This window comes from Micromesistius poutassou (assembly GCF_964030765.1).
Source record: "Micromesistius poutassou genome assembly, chromosome: 22".
Taxonomy (NCBI): domain Eukaryota; kingdom Metazoa; phylum Chordata; class Actinopteri; order Gadiformes; family Gadidae; genus Micromesistius; species Micromesistius poutassou.
In genome coordinates, this window is record NC_140292.1 from 3,968,036 (window position 1) to 3,996,033 (window position 27,998).

General features: G+C 44.6%; 1 protein-coding gene across 1 annotated transcript in view; it reads right to left on the reverse strand.

Annotated features, from left to right (window-relative positions):
• The window catches only part of bcr (BCR activator of RhoGEF and GTPase), a gene marked incomplete at its 3' end in the record, with an annotated part of 55,564 nt that overhangs the window by 12,517 nt on the left and 15,049 nt on the right, over positions 1-27,998 (reverse strand). The window contains exons 2-8 of the mRNA XM_084486359.1: positions 14,691-14,860; positions 7,950-8,054; positions 6,262-6,447; positions 4,022-4,129; positions 2,214-2,274; positions 1,982-2,034; positions 1,488-1,628 (exon numbers count right to left, since the gene is read on the reverse strand). Coding sequence (XP_084342485.1) covers positions 1,488-1,628; positions 1,982-2,034; positions 2,214-2,274; positions 4,022-4,129; positions 6,262-6,447; positions 7,950-8,054; positions 14,691-14,860 — 824 coding nt within the window. The remainder of the gene's footprint in view (positions 1-1,487; positions 1,629-1,981; positions 2,035-2,213; positions 2,275-4,021; positions 4,130-6,261; positions 6,448-7,949; positions 8,055-14,690; positions 14,861-27,998) is intronic.

The window sequence follows — 27,998 nt, forward strand, 5'->3', positions numbered from 1 at the left end:
TATTGACCAGCTCCTCAAAGAACCTTGGCTGAGTGTGTGCACGAAGGCATGAACAGAAAAGAGGAGAAAACGATATAATCTATATATAGACCGTGTGCTTGTAGCGTGAGGATCTGTGCTCTGTCAGCAGTCATGGTCCACTGCATAGCAGGCCCTGCGCTGCATACAGTAGGAGCGGATACAAGCAGCACATGCATGGTTGTCATATGCAGTACATGTATTGTTGTCCTATGCAGTATATGCATGGTTGTTCTGTTTTCTATGTGTGCAGACTTGAGACTTGAAGACTCAAAACCTTAAGAACAGATGCTTTGCACTATTATCAACTCAGTTACTATCTATCTCTGTGTGTGTGTGTGTGTGTGTGTGTGTGTGTGTGTGTGTGTGTGTGTGTGTGTGTGTGTGTGTGTGTGTGTGTGTGTGTGTCTATGTGTGTGTCTATGTGTGTGTACATGTTGAGGAGAGAACCGTTTGTGAGAGACAAGAAAGCAACACAAGAGAAGGAATGGTGACACATAGAGAATATATTATGTCTATGTGGGGTTAATGATGATCTCTCCCTTCATGAATAATTAAGTAGGGATCTGCCAATCAGAGCGGACCGGTGGCACATTACAAAGCATTATGTACAGTTCCGTCCCGCGAGCTATCAATCAACACGCATCCATTCAGGGCAAGTGTGTGTGTCTGCACACAGTGAGAAAGAGTGAGCATGCACATATCTATCTGTGTGTGTGTGTGTGTGTGTGTGTGTGTGTGTGTGTTGTGTGTGTGTGTGTGTGTGTGCGTGCATGCATGCATGAGTGAGTGAGTGCGTGCCTGTGTGCACCCGTGTGTGTGTGTGACTAAGGCTTGACTGACGCACAGTTTACCATTAGAGGATAAACAGCGGAGCAGCTCCCAAAAAGACTGGGCTACAGGGATTCTGTCATGACCATATAAGGCCTTGGCACGTGTTCCAAAGCCCTATGCATGGGGTTCTCTCATCCACCGAGGCATTTCATTGGTCGGGACTTCAAGGTCACGTGTTAGCCAGTGAGGTGATTAAGGTAGTGGTGTCGGGGTAGTTATAACACAAAGGGTAGGTGAAACCAAGGACATTGTGGAAAAATGTAGTGTTGATAATACCGTTTTTTAGAATCCTTGTGGCCTGAGTCACAAAAAAGGTAATATTTTGCAGGCACACGATGAGAAACCGATGAAACACATGAAGGACACAGGGAAGGTAGCATAGTGGCTAAGCTAGGGTGGCTAAGGTGTCTCGGGTTCCAGCTCCCAGCTACCAGATACTAGGAATAAAGGGTACTAGGTTTGATCCCCAAGGTCCAAAGCATATAAACATATACGCAACCATGAGCAAGATGCCTAACCCCGCCCAGTTCCTTAATGACCTGTGTCTGTAGTACCAGTAAATGGCAGTGGGTAGACGTACTGAATGAATGAATGAATGAATGAATGAATGAATGTTACATGAGTGAGGCGCTCACCTCGCCCTTCTTGACGGTCATGGACTGCCGTCGAGGGGTGCTCTCCTCGTTGATGCTGGACAGGAAGTTCTGGGAGATGCGCAGCGCGTCCTGCAGCAAGGGGTGGTCCGGGTGACTTGCTGGCGTGTGTTTCAGCAGGTCCTGCAAGCACAAGCACAAACACACACACACACACACACACACACACACACACACACACACACACACACACACACACACACACACACACACACACACACACACACACACACACACACACACACACACACTATTTGTATTTGCAGTGAAACTATAGTGAATATCCACATTACTAGGCAGCAGTAAACCATGTATGTTTTATTATGGTATCATGTCCAATCTTTGGTTTCAAAGCGGTACAAATGGTAAATCAATCAGCAAAATGAGGATCAAATCTGAACTTATGAGCCTCTCTATGAACGGATATCACCATGATGGATGGAGCGAATGACGTCATGCTGCTTGGTCATACTCACATGGAGGACCAGTGTGCTGCGTGTGACTCGATCCACTGGCTTATACAGCAACGCTTTGGAGAAACAATGAAACAATTATTTAATTAAGAGTAAAAAATGAATAATAGCAGTCTACATCTAGGTATTTAAATTGCATTAAATGCATTTTCAAGGAACATATTCTCCACACAACGTGGCTGTTAAGACCCCTGAATTCATAATATTGAAGAACGTGGGAAATGGAGGGACTTACTCTCCAGGGAATTCTTGGCAGACTGGTCCTTGCATTCTTTGTTGCTCCTCACCTTCAGGTTCTGTGGAGGATCACGGGAGGAGGAGGAGCACGCAGGGTAAACACATTTCAGTTCAAACCATCACTTAAAAGCAGTTCATGACAGGGTGACAGCGATCCTGTCCCGCTCTACCGGTAGAGCAAGGCATCAACACGGCCAGGGTTACGGGTTTGATTCCCCACTGTTGAGCCTGCCCTCGACACTGTGTCAGGGCAGACTTCAGTTAATACTGGTAGACCAAGGCACTAAACCCGATTGGGTTAGGGGTTTGATTCCCTTCTGGTAGAGCACGGCACCGACAGTGCACGCGTCCACCAAAAAGGCATACATTTATGTATATATTAATGACCATATCCATATTTATGATGGTCATATTCATGACCATCCCTATGCAGAAGTATGAAAAGACCACAGGCCCGCAGGCTTGCGGGCCGCATGCTGGCTAGCGCACACTTGACATTAAAAACTAACCCTGACTGTAACGCAGTGAGGGGAGAGCTGGAAAGCCTCTATTTTGTATGCACACCTCATCAACACAGCCCGTGTGCCCGTGTGCATTGGGAACGGTCAATTAACGAGCACGTAAGTAGACCAGAGTTCACAGTGATTAAGGCAGTAGTAAAAAAAGGGGACTGCTGGTATTATGGATTCGCTGTAGCCACGATCGTGTACAGGGTACAGATTGGAGAGCGCCATCGTCAGCTGTTCTCCGCCGCCATCAGCATCCCGCTCGGAGCGTCATTAACATGGCCGCCAGCGTGTGATGGATATCCCGTTTCAAATCAGGCCTACATGGCCACGTTAGTATATTTATTATCCTCGTAAAAAAAAGAGAGAGGGAATATAATGTAATGAGTCGTAATAGAAGTTTGATATGAGCTCCATTCGGGATTGATTACTGGCTAGGAGATCGTTAAAGCGTAAATTCATGAGGTTTTGGATTCACCATTTTTAAATGAGTGCCTGTAACTTATACTTTTAGTCCATAAACCAAAGTATTTGCCCACTAAATCCACAACAGTAGTCAGAGTATTCTAAGCGTATAGGTTCAAATTTGAAAAAAACCCTATAAAATACAGTAAAAGAAGACCAACAATTGAATTCTGCCATTGTGGTATGTTCAAAGAAAAATGCTATGTATGTGTATTATTGATACATAAGTGTCAGAGAAGCACAACCCTCTCTCAGACGCGAACAACCAAATCCAAATAATGTGCAAGAGTGCAATTCCCTACAGATTTTGCAATACTGCAGGGAAAACCGCCTGAAAGCAGCTTCGTCATTATTGATTAATTCAAGAAATGTTGGCACATTCTCTGATCATTTGAACATGCAATGTCACCTCAATGCCACCGTAAAAATAGGATGAGGACCAAGTTACATCTCTCAGAGAGGTCTTGACTACAGGCCCTGGTTCATTAACACTATCATATCCATGGGAAGTAAGAGTTGGCTCATTGTTCGCTCCTCAAACAGCACTATTATAGGTAAAAGATTTAGTGTTAAAAACAAGAGACAGTGAGAGAACTGACTTAATTCATCATTGGCTGAAACCGAGAAAGACTGATAGAATGCAACCTTAAGAACTTCACTTAGGACGCCGATCTCATCAATATCTACATGTTGTTACATAACCACAGCGATTAACACTTGTGCAGTGCAGGACATCATTATAAACCGACAAACCTTGGTTGTACACGATGAAACAAGCACTCAGGTGAAAGCTTCCACTGCGGCCCAAGTGTTACATAACTTTCAAAAATCTCACCTCAGAGATTTCAGCAAACTGCGTGTTGGCCTGGCCGCACTTCTCCGCCGTCTCCACGGCCAGCTCGTAGTTGTCCACGAAGGCGCGGTACACTCCCAGCTGGCTGGCCTGGCGCACGGCGAGAGAGAGCAGGAGGAGGACACGCGGCGTTATGGAGGGTCACCACAAACAACTACAATGATTTTGCGGTCACACATTAACTTGCAATAATGATGTTTATCTCAGATCCAGCGGTTCTACTGTGTTTTATGCTTTGTTAAGGTTCAGAGTCTAGGCTGGAAACCAGAAACTGAAGCAGGCAGAGTTAAAAAAAAAAAATTGCTGTTTCTTTCCGGAGATATTGAACCGAAAACCCACGAGCAAACAAAGCTTTCAGAAGCTTTATTTCTACAGTGGTCAGTCTGCACGGTGTTGATTTGAAAGCTTTACAGACACTGTAAAGACACTTTTTTTTTACTGTTTTTCAAGTCTGGCCGAGTTTTTGTTCGCTGTAAATGAGCCAATTACATGCTCACAGATTCACGATCGAGCAACATGATTGTTTGAAAAACAAGCATGAAGCGAGAGAAAGAGAAACGCCCTGTTCAGCCGCATTTGAGATTAAATCTGATTTGTGAAAATAATTGCAGAGTAACTGAAGCCAGGATGGCAGAGATAATATGAGTGTTACATAACCGAGACGCACGCACGCAATCACGCACGCACACACACACACACACACGCACACACACACACACACACACAACAATGGAAACAAGCGTCAGTGGGCGACTAAGGAAACAACACGCTGTTGGCGTGGCGATGCTCCCAGGAGGCAGGTGGTTACCATAGCAGCTAGCGAGGACCGCATGATAGTGGGGATGAGGAATAAACCAGTTGGAAGTGAGGCTGCCTGGGCTGAATATATATATATATATATATATATATATATATATATATATATACACACACAATCCTAGCAGAGGATATATACACTACCAGTCAGAGTGCGCCTAGCAGCCCTGCTGTCTATCTCCCCAGAAGAGAACTGTGGAACAATTTAGTTAGAGTGGGACAAAAGCGTTTGAGATCCAAGAGACAACGTCAAACTAGTGAGTTGAAGAGAGTAACCGTTGCATGAGCACACGTGCATGAGCACACGTTCATGTTTAGCATTCACTTTCAGAACTCGCAATTTTTGAGGTCATTGAGCCGGTACAAAAGAGACTGGGTTTTGGGTTATGGGTTTTGGGTTCGGAGCGTTTTGATGGGGGACCCCACTACTGTTAGATGTTAAAAGTTATCCCTGGCTACAGACTCCATAGAGGTAAGACGACTCGGGAGAATGTTCACTGTTGTCTGTAGTGTAGTCCAGTGAGGCTTGTAGTGGTTAAGTGGATCCGGAAAGAGACTTCCTCCTCAAGTGAGGTCCACTGCTGTTCGACAGATTGGTGATCCATAGAAATTGCTCATGATGGAATGTTTTTGTCCAAAATTCTGAGGAAAAAGCTTGGCGAGCAAAATATGAAACTGGGATCCTTCTCTGGTGCGTTCTTTCCCCACATTTACCACCAAGAGTTACACCATTGTGATTTTAGTTTTAAAAACCTACCCTTGAATGGACACTGCAGACTGGACTTGTTTTTTATTTTTAGTTAGTTCTTGGGGACTACGAGGGGACATGATTATAAATATCTTGGTGGGTTATATTTGTCATCATAAAGCTAAATGCAGCCAAAAATCCAACAATGTACTTGCCAAGGTGTTCTACGTAGGGCTTTCTCACTGCATACTGGCGCTACTACTTCAGACATGGGTATTTCCATGTAAACTGCATTGCAGCAGTACTGCGTGGAGTTTATGAAAGGCATTGCATAACTGCTCTGCAGCTGGTGCTGAGGACGTATATTCAGTGATCCAAAGTTTTTTTGAGGTGGAAAGTTGTAGGGAAAATGGGAAAAGTGAACAGTAGGGCCGCCAAGATTAATTATATCTCCTGGTCACCAAGGGAGCTGGGTGAGCATCATTGGTATCCTCTGAGCTGTTCATGCATGTCAACCTCTACACAGCCAAAGGGATGGATGTAGATAGGGAAACAAAAGGGGACCAAGGACTTATCCTTGTGGAACACCAGGAAAATAACTGGCTGGCTGGAACACACACACACACACACACACACACACACACACACACACACACACACACACACACACACACACACACACACACACACACACACACACACACACACACACACGTACCTGTTTCTGAAAGAGGTCCCCAACCCTCTGGTGGTGGCTCCACTGCTGAACCCGGGGCAGTAGGCTGTCGTAGAACTCCTTATGGATTTCGTAGAGCTCAGGCACTTTGAAGAAGATGGTCTCGATCTGGGCCACCGTCAGCACGGGCTGGGAGGTGGTGGCCGCAGCCTTCAGAGGCTTCATGGGCTGAGGGAACAGGCAGCAAAGAGGTTACCTGTGTGTGCTGTGGGGTTACTTTGGGTTCATATCCACTGAAGTTTTTGCTGCAATTGCACATTTAAAAATATAGGGCTGGCCCAACATATACAAATGACCGATTATTAGTTTGTTTTGCAGTTTTGCCATTATAATATTATTCGAAAACGTACAGTTGTAGTTTACTCAGGTGTCATTGTTCACGTTGGTTAGCCTTTAAGAAAGCCCTTACACCAAATCAGCGAGGTTGTCAGTGATGACAACTGGGATTTTGAGGGGGCCACTGAATGAATTACAATAAACCGGGACCTGGAGTTGTTAGTGTTATTGTTGATGATATTGGAGTAATATCTAAATTTAGCATTTTTAACATCCTGCTAACTTTTCACCATGAGATGCTTTCAACACATGAACGAAGCATGCGTTTGCTGTTCTGTGTCTCCTGATGAATGGGGTATTGAGCTAGCACTGTGTATTATGATGATGCATTGTGATCCTTGAGGGTACCATGGACCCAGGATAGGCCGGCAGTTATCGTTACAATTGTCAATCCTGGTGTCACTGTTAAAGCTCAGAGGGACAGGGTTTAGAAGAGGCTATGAAGGCATCTCGGAAAAACACCAGCAGTCGACAGTTAGAAAAAAAGAAACACGGGAATAGGATAATAGGATCAGTGGACTCACGGAGAGGACACGAAAGGGGAGCTTTAAAACCTTAGAAAGCTTTGTGGACACACAAACATCCATTAATTTCGAGTTAGTGAGAGCAGGAGCCAGTGAAAGCACTTAGTGAAGTGTGAGACCCTTAGAGTGACTGGCCTCATTCCAAAACGGTGTAAAATCAAACGACATAATCAGACTTCTCTGCGGAGAGAGTAGGGACGAGAGAGGAGAACATTTATGATCAAGTCCATCACCTCTCCTCGCTGGGTAGGTTAAAGTAAGAGAAATTAAGAGGGGGGTGTTAACAATAAGAGGAACGTTAACCCCCTTAGTCAGGTCTCAGTCATAAGAAACGTATATGGTATGGGACATGATACAATATTGACAGATAAAATGCGTGGTTAGACAGAGACCTGACGTTTGAAATACACATTTAAGAGAAAAAAGCAGATGAATCATTAACTATAAATAGTTCATGTTTTTGTTCACTATTTCTTAGGGACTTCTTAGGGACTTCTTAAGGACTGGTGTGGGATTTGGCCATGGAACCAGGGGTCAGAGTATAGGGACATACTAGACAAGAGAAGGGGTAGAATAGGGGATCTATTATGGAAGTAGGGACGAAAAAATAACTTACAGTATATCCTGTCCTCATGGACATTGAATTAAAGTTCAAACAAGGTATCAAGTGAGGTATTCCATTGGGTAATTCCACAAAGCTGTTTAAGCAGAAGCCAAGCAGCAGGAACTGAGGCTTGATGACTGTGATGGGCCACTAATGGACTTAATAGAATTAAAAATAATAAGAGAATAAACAGTCTGTGGTCTCACCAGAAGGAGGGCCTCCAGGTGACTGAGGTATGTCTCCTCGCTGGCCAGGATACCAGACAGGACCCATTTCCTCATCTCCAGGCCTTTCTCAAGGTCACATTCCGCCTGAGAGAGAGCGAGAGACAGAGAGAGAGAGAGACCGAGAGAGAGACATAGACAGAGACAGACACACACACACACACATTAGAATGGTGTTATATGATATTGTTAAATTCTACATTTGCTGAATTCTCAACATCTGTTTATTCCGCTAAGCTAAAAAATCTGAAGATTTGTATTGAAAGGAGTCTCCAAGTGTTCTCTTACAATTCATTTCAGGACGATAATAAACCAAACATACTCAACTATGTTTTGCTGATCATTTTAAGTAGTATGTGTCAACACATATGTGGTCATACGTCTTGACTTATTTGTTTTTGGTTGGGTTTTGCAATGGGGGTGAGACTGCGTTTCCCTCCATTTCAAAGGTTCAATGACACATCAGACGTCATTAAAACTCTCTTGAGCCCCTACAATAACAACACAGTACAGATGAAGGGCATCCAGGACTCACAAGTAGTGCAAAACAAGCAGAGTTTGCAGAGCACAGCATTTATCCACACGATAAATATCTGATCATGCACATATAAATAGCATTGTGTAAACTGCGAGAGTGAAGGAGGGTAGGTATCCGACCTCAGGCGTGGAAGCATCGTGCCAAGTTTGCAGAAGTCGAAGCAGGGAAACAAGTGGGAGCCTAAGCACACATCTAAATACCTCCAGGAAAAAGTCTAGCAAATCTCCTGTGTAATCGAACGTTGCCTTCTGGACAGCGAGCGCTCTGCTGACAGACATGAGAGAGAAAATTCCAAAAGGCTATGCAGTTTATGAATAATTCTCCAGCTTAAGACTCTAACTAAAAGGGAGTAAGCTCTGTGTGCGCGTGTGCGTGTGGTACTTTAATGGCTGTGCGTATTGGACAATGTTAGATAAGGTGTCTGTGGCTTCACACGCACGTATCTAAGTAGGAGGCTTAATTAACCTGATTCCATACTTTATATAGACCCTGAAAAGGCTATAGCTGGAATGGAACACTCTTATAGCTTCAAGGTAAGATAAGCAGCTACTACTATACCTCTGGTATATAGTGTATGGTGTACAGTATATTATGGTATGGCTGGTATGTCTCAAAAAGGCCCAGCTCAAGAAGAATACATAAAGTTCCCCAATATCAAGTTAATCCGAACAATTTGTTCCAAGTCCAAACCCAAACAAGCTGGCAGAGTGACTATACATTATTCATACGTAGAATAATGTGAAGTAATAATAAGAAAGCGTCCCCTCAAATGCCCTACGGTATTCAGGATGAAATACTTCATAATGACGGACCATTAATCATTTACACAGGCGTTTGCAAACCGGTTATCCAGCTGAGGGGACTGGTTTGGCTGGCTATAAGCCAGGCAGGTCAATCCATATAGCGAAAGCGAAACACTAGCATCAGTTGCCATCGGCGTCCATTATTGATGATCCAACCAGACAAAAGAATAAGCGTCTGGAGAGCTACAGTACGGTATTTGACCAAACCACAAACTCGGCCTCTTTGGCTTACGTAAGAGAGGAATGCTTCTGAATAAATCAACAGCCTATGGACGTCATGTTTTATGCATTGTTGTGTTAACGTCCCATGTAGCTGTCCAGCATTGCGAGCTGGGCTGGTTAAAATTGTATATGAGAAACCTTATTTAACCTGAGTTTTGTCTTGTACTGCAATACACACAAGCTTTGTAGCAGTTTGTGTTGCAAGGCGGATTGGTCTCTATAGAAATGGAATAATTCAAGACAACCAGACAATTCACCCTTATACACACACAAATAGTGGACACACGCACACACACACACACACACACACACACACACACACACACTTGGTAGTGGTAGTACTCCACGGCTGACCAATAAAATATGAAAGATAAAGCGCAGCCGTGTGATTGGCTTGTGGTGGGGTGATGGAAAGTGTTTATTCATGGTATTTAAGACCTTGGCCGTCCCTCCCTCCCTCCCTCCCTCACTCTCACCCTCTCACCTCGAGGGTTCCCCCTGCATCTCTCGGCCTATTACTTATTCATCGCCATGGCAACTCACGAGACACTCTGTGTTAAGACCACACCGATAAAAAACTGAAATACTGGACTCTCAGCTGTTTCCTTAACATGCACATCCAAATGTGTGAGTGTCTGTGTATGTCTGTGTGTGTGCGTTTGTGGTGTTATTTGCGTACATCCCACATAAAAACAGAGTATTTCCGACCACACTTAAAACCATGTCCCTCTGAACTCAACGCAGCGGTGCTTACAGTAACAGCAGTGGTAATCCAATTCGGGGAAATGTGATATTCCTTCTTTTTTTCTTCCTGTGTCTACATGGAAGATTATGTTCACAAAGAGATCGATACAAACAGTGTTCAGTCCGCTGGAGCGATGGCAAAGCACAGTGCCTGGAGGCTCCACGCAGAAAGAGACCCTAACAACAGCATGGAGCAACACTCTAAACACTGTTCTCCTGAGGAAGGAGAAATCCTCCCATCAACACTGATCTGGCCGCGATGCTCAATGCTAGATCCAGACGGATCTCATCTAATCTCTTTGCCTGCTGACTGTGTGTGTATGGCCAAGTATGTGTCCCAGCCAGGGATGACCCGAATATATAGTTTCAAGCTTCTGATAAGCCTTACGTTTTATGAATTTAAATTCAATTTAATTCATAGTGCCAGATCTATATATGGCCTGAATCAGAGCCGGCAGAGACAACTGCTGCAGAATCACATTTTTATGAACCAATAGTTGATTGGTAGTGTCATTTTGATAACACAAAAAGCTACAAACTACAGTATCGGGTAGGATTGCTACGTGGCTTTCAGATCCACTCATCGGTCCGAGTCGGACTCGGTTACGGCAGAGATTCAGTGATGCCTCAGTCTTTCGCAAGACTTCAACAGTAGGAGAGCAAGCCTAGTTCAAGTTATCACAAAGAAAACAGGTGGTGGTCAAAAATTGTGCAAAGTTTAATGAAATTGCACAGCGGAAATGTTTGCACGGCAAACAGAAACCCCTCGGGCGCTGTGTGATTGCTGGTGACAACTTGTGGGTGACAGATCGCTGTCAAACTGATTTCTAGGTTTTATGAGTCACAAAAGATGTTTGAAAAATGTTGCCTGGCTTACATTGGATACGGCCTTTAAGAGAAAACAAGGACAGCACTTGTTAGAATGGGGATCACCTTGTAAAATCTGTAACCCATGTGGCTCTAGCTGGACCAGAGTGATGTCAGAAAATCAATGTAGCGTCGACGGTGGGATGGGACCCTAACCCTATTCTGGACGGAACGCGTTGATGTGTCGTGATGCCTCCTCTCTGCCTCCACCGCTTATATTTTGAAAGAAGAAGCTGCTGCCTTGTGGAGGCATTCGAGCGCCCCCCCCCACACCCTCATTAATTATGCAGCAGCGCTGCATAAGAGCGCTGCATAAGAGCCCTGGGGGTGGCTCCCTCTCTCAGCGTCTGGTAATGAAGAGAGGCTGCAGCCGGGGCGTTACAGCACAGGGGAGGAGGAGCAGAGCAGACCAACAGCTCGGCAGAGGCAGACAGAAGGGCTGCGATTTGGCTACTTCTGTCTATTTATTTGTATCTTATTATTCACGAGCACTTGGAAAAGCCACACGCTCGAATGGAAGATACATTTTGAAAATGGATGAGAAAGAAATTGTGTCAAGCAGTCTTTACCAACGGTCGTAACAGATCCACAGTCGGCCAATCATTTGCGACGGTCACAGTGCGGCTAATTTGCATGTTAATTAGAACATTAATGAGGCTGTGTTGGTGTGAGCAAGAGGGGATCTGTCGGAGCAAATATGAAGAGGCTGAGCATTCTGGAAAATGACATCATTGTCGTCCTCATCATCATCAGCGGTGATGACTCATGTCGATGACATCACACAGCTGCTGACATTGGCTGCCGTTCAGCCAATCAGTGCTCTTCAGGGCTCTGACTCATCGTGATGGGGATGAGATGGGGAGGATGGGTCAAGGAGGAACTGAGGGCGAGTCAAAGACGGCAGTCATTTCCCAGAGAGCACATCCGGCTATAAGGAGAGTGTGTGTGTGTGTGTGTGTGTGTGTGTGTGTGTGTGTGTCTGTCAGATCCCAGTATTGTGTGTTATACTGGCACATATTATATTATGCCACACAGTGTGGCATAATATGTATTGAGTTGACACCGATAGGCAGGTGTAAAGGTATGAGGCAGCCAGCAGCTCAGGCAGTTAGCCTAGTGTTTCATAACTCCTTCATAAGTCCTCTCTCAAACAAATATAACGTAATTAATAAAGGGCAACTCAGTGTCACTGAGGACTGGAGCTTGTGTGGAGGGTGCGGGTGGAGACTGGGTGATGTTGATGTCTGCTCAAGGCAGCCTGCAGGTGGCATGTGTTCACCCTCACCATGGAAACCGTTGAGAAACGCCAGATGTCAGAAACCATGGAAACGGTTTCCGCATTGAAATGCTCAATATTGTTATGATTATTGTATTATTGTCAGTATTACTATTTTATACATTTAATCAATTTGAGGTTGTGGAACTTTCTACAAAATATGTATTAAATAAATACAAAATGTAATAAACGACTATAGCCAGTTCTTTCCCAGAGTGTGTTTCTCAGAGTGTGTGGTACATGTGGTGGAGCTCAGAGAGACGGTTCCCCCGCTCACATGCAGCTTAACAAAACCAAAGCTAAGATCTGTCATCATGTGGGAATGCTATCTGAACATAGTTGTAGCATGAAGTAGGGAGCCATAGTACAGGGGAGCTAATGTAATGTAAAGATTCCCATGCCAGTGAATGTACATATTCACAGCACAAAGCTGTTGGAAAAATGGCGGGTGTAGACATAATGGGCCCTATCTTGCGCCCGGCGCAATTGACTTTCTACACTGACGCATGTGTCGTTGCTAGTTTGCACCCGGCGCAAAGCTGATTTTCCCCCGCAGCAACCAGGCGCCACTACACACGCCTGGAGAGGCGTGTCGGCGAAAAGCAGGGGCGTGTTCCGGCGCAAATGATACTTGGTGCTAATTTATCGTCAGTTGCACAATTGTGCAACTGACCGTGAAATACCTAGTCTAAAGTCAGTGGCGGATAGCGCAGTTGGTGTTGCTATTTTGACGTGCCATGGCAGGTCGGAACTGCAACATACGCTTACACACACACGTAGGCTATACACAGCACAAACATGCAAACAATTAGGCTGATTTAAATATTATGATGTCAACGATTGTTCATATGAGTGAAACTGCATAGAAATAGCATATATTGTGGAAACATTTTTTTTCCATAAAATCTTGTGTAACAGCTGATACAGCGGTAAGTTATACTTTTAAATCAATGCATCTGCAAACACCGTACAGCAAACACATATTTTCTTGACACAGACATCGTTTACAAGCCCATATCTTTCGGGATTGATGAAGATTTGATCGTTTGAAAACATAGTTTTACCGCAAGTCAGTGTTTAAAAGAATGAATGAATGCGGGTGATACTTGGCGCGCGTGTGTGCGCACCCATCTGTTTAAACACATGCAAACTAAACACGTAACACATAATACAGTCCATGGCGATGTATATTAACAGGGGGACACATGCATATTATGAACACAAGTCAATAACGATAATGTATACAATACTGGTAACAAATGATGTTTGTTAATGTATTGCCGCATATCATTAAATAGACCCACAGTTGCGGCCACAGGACCGCGTCCGCATATCATATATGTGTTAAGTTGTCTTTGCCGTCAGAAACACTGACAACTCAGTGTTTCTGAAGTTGTAGAAGAAAACGCTATTCCATGTGTGAATTAGACCTATTATTTGGCCATAAACTGAGCCATTTGAAGTTTGAAATTCATGTGGTCATGCATCTGTCTCAGCGGAGAATGCAAACGTGCTGTCAAAATATCAACTCGTCAAGTCAAATGCGCTGGCTCTTAAAGGGGATTTGAGATGGCACTCTCATTGGTTTATTGCACGTTACGCCCAAAACACACCTACAGGTTTCAGACCAACCCATTATAGATTTGCGTCGGCGCAAAGCTCATTTATCTTGCCGTCATAATAGCAACAGCACCATAGAACCGCCCACAAAGCTACTTTGACTTTGCGCCTTGACGTCTGCGTTTTAGACCGTCTAACTAGGGCCCAATGGGTTTTAGGATCTTCAACAGACCCTACAACCACCATCGGCCCCTCACCATCAACATCTGGGATTTGGGTTTCAAGCTGGAGGTGGTGTCCTATCTAAGCTGGAGATGGTGTACTATCTAAAGCAGGAGGTGGTGTACTATCTAAAGCTGGGGCTGGTGTACTAGCCTAGCTAAAGCAGGAGGTGGTGATCTAACCTATCCATAGCAGGAGGTGGTGTACTAGCCCATCTAAAGCTGGAGGTGGTGTAACACCCTATCTTCAGCAGGAGGTGGTGTACTAGCCCATCTAAAGCTGGAGGTGGTGTACTAGCCCATCTAAAGCTGGAGGTGGTGTACTAGCCCATCTAAAGCTGGAGGTGGTGTACTAGCCCATCTAAAGCTGGAGGTGGTGTACTAGCCCATCTAAAGCTGGAGGTGGTGTACTAGCCCATCTAAAGCTGGAGGTGGTATAACACCATAGCTAACGCAGGAGGTGGTGTAACCCCCTTTCTGAAGGACACTCACCGACTTGGAGGACTCCAGGGAGCCGGAGGAGAGCGTGTCTCGGCTGCTGCGGCTCTTGGAGCTGAGGTGCGGCGAGGAGGAGGGCGAGTCGTCGATGTAGGGCAAGATGTCGTGGTACCGCCGCTGCTCCTCGGCGCGGTCCACGTCGTAGCCATAGCTCGGAGGGCCGTCTGGGGAAGAGAGAGAGAGAGAGAGAGAGAGAGAGAGAGAGAGAGAGAGAGAGAGAGAGAGAGAGAGAGAGAGAGAGAAAAAAAATGTTATTCATTCATTGAAGAACAAACCAAATTTAGGAAATCGATAGTGTTTAGCTAATCTAGTCCCGTAGAACTAACTTTAAGGCTACAGAGATCTCGGTGGAATAGCAATACCCTTTTGGAGGATGGGCGGTGTGTGCAGAGAGTAGGGAGAGGGAGGGGTGATTCTAAATTGCAGACTGGAGCTGGCTTGAAATCGCAATTCTTGCATATTTGATCTATAGGTTTCAGTTATAGTTATACAGTTTGTGTTTTATAATCATTTTAAGGAAAATAAAACGGTCAAATATAGAATACTTTGGGACTGAATGAATGGTATTCAGAGAACACCGTTGTTTTCCAACATGAGAAACCTTCCCAGATTTCCCACACATCCCCTAGCATCAGACTTCAACCCACTTTCTGTCTTTGTTTTCTTCTTAAACCAACCCACAAAACATTTGTCATAAGTTGTGTGTCAAGGGCCAGCCTTTATTTTGCGGTTCTAGTAAAAGAGTCTTAGTCGGATTAGATGATAGTCTAGGAAGGAAACTTCAAAGGGTGTGGGAGTGAGAGAATAGAGGAGTGAGTCACAGGAAGCCAGTGCGTAGCACAAGACGTGTAAATCTCCAAATGTCAGACTAGACATTATGGAGATCTTCTCCTCCCACCGCTACGCGCCCAAGAATGCCGTTCCTCAGAAAACGCTGGGCGGGTTAACAGTCGAGCTGACTCGGGCCATATTTTCAGTGTAATGACACATACACACTCTCCAGCACAAACAAACAAACACACATACACACAACAACCAGCATATTTTCTGTACCTTCGTTTTCATTCGTCCCACAATTAAGGGTCAAGAATCTATTTCCCCATGCTCATTCACTTAAAAATAAATATGACTAATTTTTCTTGCAAGCAAGAAAGAGCTCAGTGTCCAGGGCTCGTCTGACCTTTAACCCACCCACAGTCTGCTTGTGTGTGTGTGTGTGTGTGTGTGTGTGTGTGTGTGTGTGTGTGTGTGTGTGTGTGTGTGTGTGTGTGTGTGTGTGTGTGTGTGTGTGTGTGTATTGCCCAGTGGATAATTCTCTTTTAACCAACTGCCCCCTGGGAGCATTTAGGCCAGGAAATATAGAACGTCTGTGTTAGTGCGTGCCTCGCTACAAAACACCCCACCACTCTCCATGCAAAGAGACAAAAGCTGGTATTTCATGTTGCTTTACCAAATAAAGCTTTTAAAATCCCCCACTTTAGTTTATTTGGGTCAAATAACATAAATACTTTGGTTTGAAATTAATGTGTTAGCAATTCTACTGTGTGTATTTGCATACGTACCACAGCATATCATGAGTCTTAGCATAGCATGGCTCTTCATGATACAATAACTGTGGCTGTGCAGCACTGTTGTGCCACTACGACCATGAGCCCAGAAATGCAGAAGATCAAACCAAGAATGTGTAGAGAAGCCCTTGGGGTGGGGGGGGGGGGGCAGTATACCTAGAAGCCCTGTGGGGAACCAAGTGGTCCAACCACAGCATTAGACCAAAGAGCTACGGAACACATGCATAAAATAAAAAGTATGCTTTGGTCGCGTTTTCTTTGCGCTTTGACCTTTTATTGAACCCACATGTCCTGACAAAACCTCTTTGTTGTCAATGTTCTGCATGTATCTCTCTCTCTCCCCTCTATCTCTCTCTCTCACCACACCACACCCAACCAACACACACACACACACACACACACACACACACACACACACACACACACACACACCCTTGGTGTGGGTCATTTTCCAAAAGCAGGTGGAAAACACAATGGTTAAAACAGGATTTCGTAACCATGACACCATGCCGGCACACATGCCTTTTAAAGCACACAGACATGCAACACATGGAATTATGTGATCGTTTGAAGTCAGGTTAAATGAAACAACATTCTTGAATGTATGTGATTAGTAGCTGTGGAAAAACCCACCATGAGCCACTTCTAATAGGACCAATTGGGTTTGTCTATGGAAACCTACAGAAAGACTACGTGCCTGCCTGTAGTTTCAAGGACCAAATACCTTTTGAGGACCAAGGTCTGAATATTAAATTATGTTCTGGAAACATTTTACATTTACAATTACATTTAGGGCATTTAGCAGACGCTTTTATCCAAGGAGTATCCAAAGCGACACACAATAAATTACATTTGTCTGCAGAAAGAGAGACAACAATACATCGCTGTCGGTACAGTAAAGATGTTCATAGAAACAAGTGCCAAGTACTTACAATTGCTAGATTAACCCATTCTCTGTAAACAGCAAAGATAGCTAGGATAAGACGCTACACAACGCAATTTAACACTGCAGAGTTGCGAGCGTTAGTTAGACAGGAGCTACAGTAAATCCTTCTACAGTGTGCGCGTGTGTGCGAGCGCGCGCACGTGCGTGCGTCTCCTCCCTTGACTGTGGACACCTCCTAATTATCCAATTAAGAGTCAATTGAATCCCGATTCGAGGGGATGGAAGATGAGGGGAGAAAGGGGGGAATTACAGAACATACAAAGCCATAGAAATGAGAGGGAAGCCTGATCCAGAGCACGGCTGGGGAGGGGAGACAGGCTTTGTGTTTGTGATTTGATAAACATCTGTCACATCTGCGGTTATTAGTTGTGGATGTGGTGCCATGAATTGCAGGTCTCAAAATATGCTACGCGCTAAAAGGTTAGGATATTGTGCAAGAAATATAACTACTTTACTTTATTAGAATCACACCCCAATGGGTCCCACATCCACTCGTCTGTTGACTGAGGTGAAGACTGACCTGATAAACTGGTGACAGGGGGAACACCTGGCCAGTTGAGTGCACTTAAGTATCAACGGCCCCCCAGTGAGAGAGTTTCCCTTTTGGGGCGCTTCAGAGCTTTTCCCTCAGAGCCCTCAAAAGATTAAAAATGCTCTCCGGCAGGACGCCAACTGTGCCATCACTGAGGCTTTGTTTTAGATATACAGTATTTAATATTATTCTATTGTTATTTAGGTTAAAAGATAATATTTTGTTTTCTTAAGTTCAATAATTGTTTAAAATGTCATATTTTTGGTTATTATGTTAAATAAAATTGTAAAAAACAACAACACTGGATCGATTGAATTGATTGAATACAAGTCTTACATTTTTTTGTGTGTGAATGTCAGCAAGTAGCTATTAGCTAGCTTACCCTGAAGACGGTTAGCTTTCCCTTCTTTTTTTGGTCTCTTCAAAAATGTATTTACTTTAATCCAAAGAAGCTTTGAATAAACGCTGTAACACACAGATGCATTTTTTATTTATCTTATAAATGTAACAAATCATGTCACAAATCATGTAACGTAGACGTCAGCTAAAAACGTTTCCCTCATATTTTAAACCAAACCCACAGCCCAGCAATTAATAACAAAGCCAATGCGGTCTTTTTAGCTGTGCTGTCGATGATCTCTGTGGCAGCATTTTGAGCATTCCTTCTTCTGTGTGAAGGCTTGGAAGGACACCAAAGCAAGGGAGATTATTACTGTTTGATTTAATTTCTCTGTTTCAGGGGGGAGGGATGAGAGACGGACCAGTGGGAGGAAAGGAAAACAACAGTACAGGGGGTACACTCGGCCTCTCACACACAGAGAAGGAACGCGGGGGAAAAGGAGTTCAGAAACAAGGACGCCCACACATGTGTGTACAGTGTACGTGTGTGTTTCTCTGTGTGTGTATGTGTGTGTTTCTGTGTGTGTGTGTGTGTGTTTCTGTGTGTGTGTGTGTGTGTTTCTCTGTCTGTCTGTCTGTCTGTCTGTGTTTCTCTGTCTGTCTGTGTCTGTGTCTGTGTGTGTACAAATGTATGCAGGTGTGTCTCTGTGTGTGTGCGTGTCTGTGTCTGTGTGCGTGTGCTTTTCTGAGTGTGCGTGCGTGCGTGCGTCGTGTCCCACCCCCCCGAACCCCCCACCCCCCCAACCCCACCCTCGTATCTGCCAGCTAAAGCCCCATAAGTGCTAGACGTGTCGACTGCTCAAAGTCATTAGGAGAGAGAGAGTCATTACTCCAGCCCCCCCAAAGCCTTGTGGGGGAGGGGTGGTGCCGGGTGGGTGGCACGGTGGAATAAGTGCTTCAATTGCTGCAAATTCACACAGAGACACTGATTAATAATACAACACTGTAAATCAGCCCCGGCTCTACACTGGGTAGAAACACAGGGAGAGAGAGGGGCTCATTACGGGGCCCGCCATTACTACGAGCAACGGCGGTAATGTAAGACGAGGAATTCAATCACTTTTTTCGTGAATGGTGGAGGAATGTTTTTTTTAATTAATTTTTCTTTTTTTTTTAAGAGGGACGGCGATGGGTCTAGACTCTAAAGTGGATGCACTCGGGTGTACGTGAATAATACCTTCTCTCCCTCTCTCTTTTTGATGAGGATAATCACAGTAATAGTGCATCAGAAAGTAGATGGGAAAACATCTACTCCCCTATTTGCGCTTTCTCTCCGAGCACGTGGATCCGCTCACCTGAACACAAAAGCTAAGCTTCCCCGGGTTAGCTATTTCTCTTTTTCTGTAATCATTTCTGTTCCGCGTCTTTGATCAGGCACTTTGTGTCCCTCAATCAATCAGTCAGTCAGTCAGTCAGCCAGCCAGCCAGCCAGTCTGTCAGCCACATAGTCAAATAATCAGCCAGCCAATCGGATCTAATACAATCAGCCAGTCGCTCCCTCGTCTCCATGCAGCATCAGGTCTTTGATGTCACAGCGGATATAAATCAGGAGACGCACTTAAGCCTCCTGACAGATTCTATAATGCATCGTGAGCACTGTGGGCCATCTCATGTGAGCCGATGTGTGCGAGTGTGTATCTGGAGAGATCCCGTGTGGATGTGTGTGTGTGTGTGTGTGTGTGTCTGGGTCTAGGGCCTTTGAACACTCCCCCGTGCTGGACCTCGGCACTTTAATGTAACCCAGCAACTTCTCTGGCGCTGGGTGGCCCCGGGTGTCTGGGTCAGCAGACGGAAACACATTGGGGAGAGACGGAGCGCAACACTGACCAACAGATAAAACACAGGGGGGAGACGGAGTGGGGGAGAGCAAGAGAGAGAGAGAGACAGAGTGGAGGAGAGAGAGAGAGAGAGAGATGCAGAAGTCTATACAATAGTTTTATTGTTTCTTTAACTGGCAACGAGTAGTCTAGATGCCCGTAGGAGTTTGTATTGTTGTTGCTTTTGTTTTAAATGGGAGACAGAGGTAGGAATGAAAAATAAGTTTATCCATATATATAGATCTGTCTGTCTGTGTGTGTCTGTGCGCACGCACACGCACACACACACACACCTATCTGTCTATCCATCTACATCTAACCACCCCACTGATATCAGGACAGCAGAAACCCACCGCAGGCAGGCTGGAGACCCATCTGTTCAGAATACATCTTGGCCCACAACCTTTTTTGTCTATCTCTTGTTTCTATAATGAAGTCCTTGAAGCAGTTTGCTTATTTGATGAATTTTATGTGTGTGTGTGATTCTACAACTTTTTTGAGTCGCACCTTTATGTTTGAACACACTTATTGTAAGTCACCATGGACAAAAAGCGTGTCCATGTGTGAGGCTTCACGATCTCTTGCAACACACAAAGCCACACAGTACAGCTGCTTATTATCCCTCAGGGCCTTGTTATGCTGGGGAGGCTGCGTGGCCAATAAAGATGAAGCTCAGCAACCACTAATGCACCCGAGATGGTCCTCAGCAAACACTCAAACAAAAGAGACAGTCCTTAGCAATCACTCAGAGAGAACGCATGTCCACCGCAAGCCTGCAACGAGAGGACATCATCCGTCATTGTATCCATCTGAAATATATTCAAAATAGTCGTTTCACTCCATTTGCCGTTGTATTAACACTAGCTTATCACAACAATAGTTGACCAGATCCAGCCTTCCAACCTCCCCTGAGCTTAATGCATATTATTTTAGTTCAATGAAATGTCTCTACCCCTTTCCCTCTCTGTTCCTGGCACCGGCCCAGCTAGCCTCGAGTCTTATCAATGGCCAGCAGCAAGGCAGCCAGCCAGACAAGGTCCTAATCTGCCCCTAATCTCTGCTCCAACACAAGTCACAGCATCCCTGTTGCCCGGGGCGATGGAACGAGACTCGCTTTATGCAGGAGCTGCTTAGGCGACACACATGTGCTTCTGCTAAATGGACTGTACAGAAGTCTGTCTCCAGGGGGAGACCGTTTCCTCGGTTACCATGGATGTCAAGATAAACATGTTGTCTTTGTGTGTGTTACTCCGTGACCTTCTGAGGCCTAGAGTGTAACAGTGTCGTGACACTGCAGAACTACATAACAGAAATAAACTAATGAATACAGATTCAGACCGGCCTTTTAATGACAAAACCAAAGCACCTCACTCACTCACTCACCACCTACACCTACTTCCTATGCACCCCAATTCTTGCTGAATTTCAGTACATTTTTGGCAATTACTGCAATTGCCCATCTGGATTTTTATGAAATTGAATCTACATTTCTACCGGCCACTGTTTGTGAAATATTGTTTCAAATTGCTAATAACCTAGTATATGTCCTTGAAATAAGTTATAATCATGACATACAACTCTAAGTTGGCGTGCCTTGAATTTCTGGTTGCAATCACGGCTGCCTTAGCCCCAAAAAGACATCATCTAGACTAGTGAAGTTACCTATCCTATAATACACCAGCATGCATACCTAGAGCTAGTTTGCTACTATGCTTTGAGCTGAGAAATAAACATTAGCACAGGCAGACATACAGCCAGACAGACAGAGACAGGTGGGCAATCTACGAGAGTGGGAACCAACTGGGAACTCAGGTCATCAAAATGAGGCCACAGGATAATTAGGAACATAAACAAAAGGGTTCAATCCTGCACCGACACATTTTTCCCACTATCCTACTTTCCACCATTACTCTGGCTGTCAGACTCCAGAAGGGTATGGCCCATATCTCCCCTCAATCTCAAATCCAGATATTTGATGTACTATCTTGCAAAAATAATCTGTGATAATGATGAATAAACAATGTGGTGAATAAACGCAATGCCCTTCATTTTAAGGTTGAATAAAAAAAAAAATTGGGCTGCAGCAAAACACATTGCAGGTTTCACTGTCCTTGTCAACTGCAATGTGTGGTATGATAAAGGAGGAGGATCTCATAACATCACAACCGCCCCCCGTTCCTGCTAAGCATGCACAGGACGGAAACAGACCAGGACCTCCGTCTCCGTGGCAACTACACAGCCAGCAGAGAACCACTGGGATGCTTGGAGCAGAATGGCTTGTGTGTCTTTAAGGTGACAAAGTGTCTTCCTGTCCTCACAGCACAAAAGCACAGCCTCACCACACACACACACACACACACACACACACACACACACACACACACACACTAAATGTGTTGTTGATAAAGAAAACGTCATAATTACTTTATACCTCCATTCCATAAAGAATAGCCCTCCAGTCCAACATTCTAAATCTACAACTCTCTGCGAGCAATACAAGGCAGAACCAGGTATACGAGAAAGCTAAATACAATTCTGACAGAAAGTATATTATGGGGAATCGGGATATAATAGAAGAAAAGCAGAGTAGACTAGAGTATCTAGAGAGAGGAGATATGGAAGCTACTAGACTTCAAGAGTTACAGATGATAAGAGAGGGTAGCTACACTAGACTTCTAGAGAAGGAAGAGGAGAGACAGAAGCTACACTAGACTTCTAGAGAAAGGTGAGGAGAAACAGAGGCTATGCTAGACGTCTAGAGAAAGAGGAGAGTAGACATAGAGGCTACACTAGACTTCTAGAGAAAGATGAGATAGAAGCTACACTAGACTTCTAGAGAAGGATGAGACAAGACATAGATGCTACACTAGACTTCTAGAGAAAGATGATGTGAGACGGAGGCTGCACTAGAAATTTGGAGCAACAGCGGAGAATGAAGCATCAGGAGAAACAGAACGACTCTTTTTTCATCTGCACCCCCCCGGGGGGCTGAAATGATGAGATTTCAATTCCTACTTTTAAGATCACATTTTGATGGGAAAAAACTCGCTCTAACTGGCCCTGGAGCAACGAAAAGACAGACGTTTGAAGATTCATGTTCTCTGCCTGGTTTCAGCCTGTGGGATGGTAACTAAAGTGCTCCTCGAGATCAGGCGCTTTAAAAAACATGAAAAACGTTGGCTTGCATCTGTGACTCAAGCACTCCTGTGCCCCAAATCCTGTCTTACTGTAAAAGTCTTCCCTACCACTTGAATGCTCCTCCTCCTCTACTCCTCGTATCTCCCTCCTCTCTCGCTATCATGATCTTTCTCTCTCTCGCACGCTGTAGATTGATGAGGGATGCCGCGGTGCAGGTTACATACTAGCTGGGGAAACCTTAGACTCCTTATGTAACACTAGCACGTTTCTGTGGGAGTGGATGGACCCTTTGTCTCATAGCGTCCATCTATACACACTAACTCTATTTGATGTGGTACCAATGCAAACATATTTGCATTGTACTGACGTTCATGGATTTGCATTATGTATTCTGTTTGTTGTGAGGTACTTTATATTGAATATATTATGTATGATGTATGATATACATGTGAATATATTTATATCGGTGACATTCCCTCGGGATTGCATGTTTGATTCTCCCATGAGACATTTCAAAAGGAAGATGAGGTGGAGGAAGGTTTACTATGAAACAACCATGTATATCAGAGCCATACATGTACAAAGAAAAGCACAGTTAAACCTCCGAAAACTGAAATTAAGTTTGCTCAATGGCATGGATACATGTTTTCTGTCCAAAATGCAATATAATACATATCAGACAAGGAAAACATTGTTCCCTGCAGAATGTGTGCTGCATGACCCTCTCACGGATGCTAATTTAGTGAATTTGAACGACAATGGAAACTCATTAGCCATTAGTCATTAACAGGTCAGAGTAAATGCAGCCAACTATAAAGAATGGACCAGTCTGAGACACAGAATTTTCTTTTTAATTAGTTGTCTTTTTTCAATGGAAAGGAGGGCTGGCTTTAAATGTCAAGCTTCTGATTATGGTTACTTTTCCGAAGGTATATTGGAATAGTAGATTTGAAAAAAATCCACATCACATTTGCTACACATCACCATTATCTGGTGTTTATGGTAATTTCAAAACTGAAAGTTGAACGAAAAGAAAGTGAACATATTTTATTTACTTTCATTTATCAGATTTAAAAAGACCTGTTGAAATCGAGCATTGTCCGAGTCATGTGTCGACTGGCTGTGGGAAGCCTGTGTGAGCATGTGCACCCAGCATTAAACCATTACTAAGTCTTTTAAAAGAACCAACTCCAGTGGCCTACTTAATCCCCCCTTCCAAAGGCGACTGGCGCGGACCTAAAACGTAGTTATCCAAACTGTAAAGAACAGCGGTTACAAGTAGAGGGTACATCTAACCAACATATTCCCTACACTTCGCCAAACAAGTGCGATTAAACAAAGTAGGCTACATTGCACGCTCCAAGCACAATGTTCAGAAATGTCATGCCCAAAACCCCACATGCAACACAAAGATAGGTGAAAGCATTGGGGATGTAGCAGAGAAGAGCACTCTACGACTTTGGACTATGCCTGTCATTATTATACTATGGGGTTTGTAGTTATTGTTAGATGCATGGCCAATAAGTGTGTGTGTGTGTGTGTGTGTGTGTGTGTGTGTGTGTGTGTGTGTGTGTGTGTGTGTGTGTGTGTGTGTGTGTGTGTGTGTGTGTGTGTGTGTGTGTCAGATGTGGGGCATGCAGGTGGGGGTGGGGCGTTGCCGGGCTGTAACAGTCCGCTGCAAGGCTGCTCATTAGACAGATGTGCAGCTACGGCGAACGCGGTCCCACACGCTTAGCACATGCCAAGGACGGCGTTGCTCCAGGGCTAAATATACACCCCGCCCGCCACGCCCACTGTAGAATTCATCTGAGGTCTTGATTTGTCCTTGTAACTTCCAAATTAGTAGTCAATTGCTTCACATTCTCTTACGTGGATGTATAATTTGCTACTAAATAAATGCTAATGCTAACAGAGACACACACACAAACATACAAAGACTCGACTGTGGAGAATCTGTATTGAACTCTAGGTGACCCATATCTTAGCATAGGAGACGGGGAGGAGAATACACTTGAAGACAAGAGCAGAGAGGAGCTAGTCAACTACAAGGGAAGAATAGGAACAGGGCTGAGCATATATAAGGGTGAAACAGGAGGAAGAGAATCAGGGCGCACTCACACTAGGCAAAGTTGCCCTGTACCGTACTCAAGTACGATTGCCCTTCCCCCCACTGTGCTGCTGGCCTGTGCTCACACTAGGCAATCTCAACTGGGCCCGAGTACGGTTGCCTCTTGTACATATAGGTTGCGTATTCATGAGTGTGCACGTGTCGGCTCATGACCATCTGTACTGTGGCCTGAGCACACCTCTCCGAAGTGCACTGAGGCCACAGAATTTAACTGTACTTGAGTACGGATGGCGTGCTCACACTAGCCAAACGATCTAGACTTTAGGGGGCAAACGTACTCGGGGCACGGTACAGATGGCCAGGTGTGAGTACACCCTCAGACAGAGATAGAGCCAACAGTGAAAGACAGAAGAGGAAGAGGAGGAGAAAGAGTGGCACTAGACGTGTGGCACCGGGAGAACAAAGGAGTCACTTTTCTGCCATTTGAGAGCTTGTGATAATGAATCAGGCATATGCGACAGTCAGTCAGTCAGTCAGTCAGTCAGTCAGTGTGTGTGTGTGTGTTGAACTAATGTAACTCGACCACATCACCTCCCTCTACACATCGTCGGAAATCCACCGCTAAACTGAAGAGGTATTTGAAAGCGTGTATACAAAACCTATTAGTGATTGACAGGCCAAAACAAAGGGTTGAGAGATACACATCACACAGTGAGGAACTGATGACATAGCCAGATTGTCAAGACTACAATCCATTATACACCCATTGGGTTAAGTGGCGTATTATTATGAAGAGAGATACTGTATGCAGATGTATTAAAGAGATCACAAGAACCATCAAAAGAGAATCATTTTCCATCAGTATTTAGCTTCTGTGTCTCTGTGGTTTTTGGGGGGATTGATTTTGTTATCATGTGAGGGGAGGTGATACTTTCAGCTTTTTATCATCTCTTTGCCTCACTCTCAAACAATCTTTACTCTCCACCATCCCTTTTATTTATTATTTATCCATTATTGTGTAATTGTTTTCAGAAGTACATTTAAACCCTGGAGCCTTTTTTTTTTTTAATTCTCTTCAGAAAGCCATTCGACAAAAAGCATTGTTTACCGTACAGCCCTATAGCTAAAACAAATTGCTAGTTTGGGGAGTCAGCAATACAACAAACAGCCGAAGGGATGGAGAGACACACAGAACACGGGGATGTGGGGAGAGAGAAGTTTGTTTGTGTGTGTGTGTGTGTGGAGAATGAATGATAGCTAGAAAGTCATTATGCAACCAAAGAGCAACACTTACACATGATTACACTACAGCAGCCTACACTAAACAAAGAGCTACATTCAGCTCTATTCCTTCTGTTGTTTTACAATAGCGCACATACAGAGGTTACGCGCCGCTTGACAATTCTCCATGTTGTTCATGCATAGGATGAAACTAATTGATCGCACCGATTGCTTACATGCAAATCAACATAGCGTTACCTTTGTGTGCAAGGTTATGGTTCCGCCAAGTCTGAATTTATACACCATTTGTTACATTACATAACAGGCATCAACATAGTATGTATGGGCGTTTTCCACTATGCATCATTATGAATCTAGATCATTTTAGCTTATAATATGGAATACAGAATTACTGGAAGTAAACCAAAATGGAAAATGAACAATAAACGATGATGTAAGCAGGAGGCGTCTAACAGTATCAAATCCAAATCGACTGGCTCATGAAACGTCACCATAGATCCCGTTTTCCCGTTCAATTCCCCAATACACTGTGTCTCTCCATTTATAGTTCCATTAATCCAATTTCCAAGGCAAGGGTGGATTTAGTTTTACATCATCGTATGTCCCCCACGTTACCCCATTGAAGACGGGATGATAATACAATGGACAATGTGTTCTTCACAATACGACCATCTGGAAGATGTGTGCGGCGTGTGGGAGTCATGCACGCACACCGTGGAGGAATACAATGATACATACATGACACATACATGCAGACCATCATGAGTGCGTGCAGAGAGGAGAGCAGAGCCTATTATCACCAGAGTATTTTTAGCAACAAACAAACTATTTCCCTGAAGGGTCCGCATGCTCCATTAATCTGCTCATGAGAGCGTCTGGAGGAAGAGGGGGGGGGGGGGGGCAGGAGAGAGGAGGGTGGTCGGAGACTCACACTAACACCCATGGACTCACACCCACTTAAAAACTGGTATGAATCTGTCGATGTAGCCACTAACGTATGCATACATGTACATGACCACGTGCACAAGCCCACACACGCACGCACACACTTAAATGGGCATGTCAACACACACATACATTCATGAATCAGGACATGTGACCACTAACATGGTGTGGCAACCCAGCCCTTGCCAATCAAGACAATGCAGCTCCTGAGGGCCAGGTGGCGAGTTGGGCTTAAAAAGCAGGCTCCAAGGCTCATTCAGGGCTCTCCTGGTTCGTGTGTGTGGGAGAGACCAGCCGTCGTGGCTGAGGGATTGCTCCAAAGATGTTTTTGTTCTGTTTAATAGTAACAACCTTTATGTTTGGTTAAAAGTGCCTGGTTGGCTTTAAGCAAAGCTCTGAATCGTGTGCTGTTAGGGACGAGGCGGTTCACTCCCGGGCCGGGTTGCCACAATATGGACAGACACAAATTCACACGTGTACATGACCCCCCCCCCCCCCCCCCCCCCCCCACACACACACACACACACACACACACACACACACACACACACACACACACACACACACACACACACACACACACACACACACACACACACACACACACACACACACACACACACACACACACACACATTTTTTGTGTG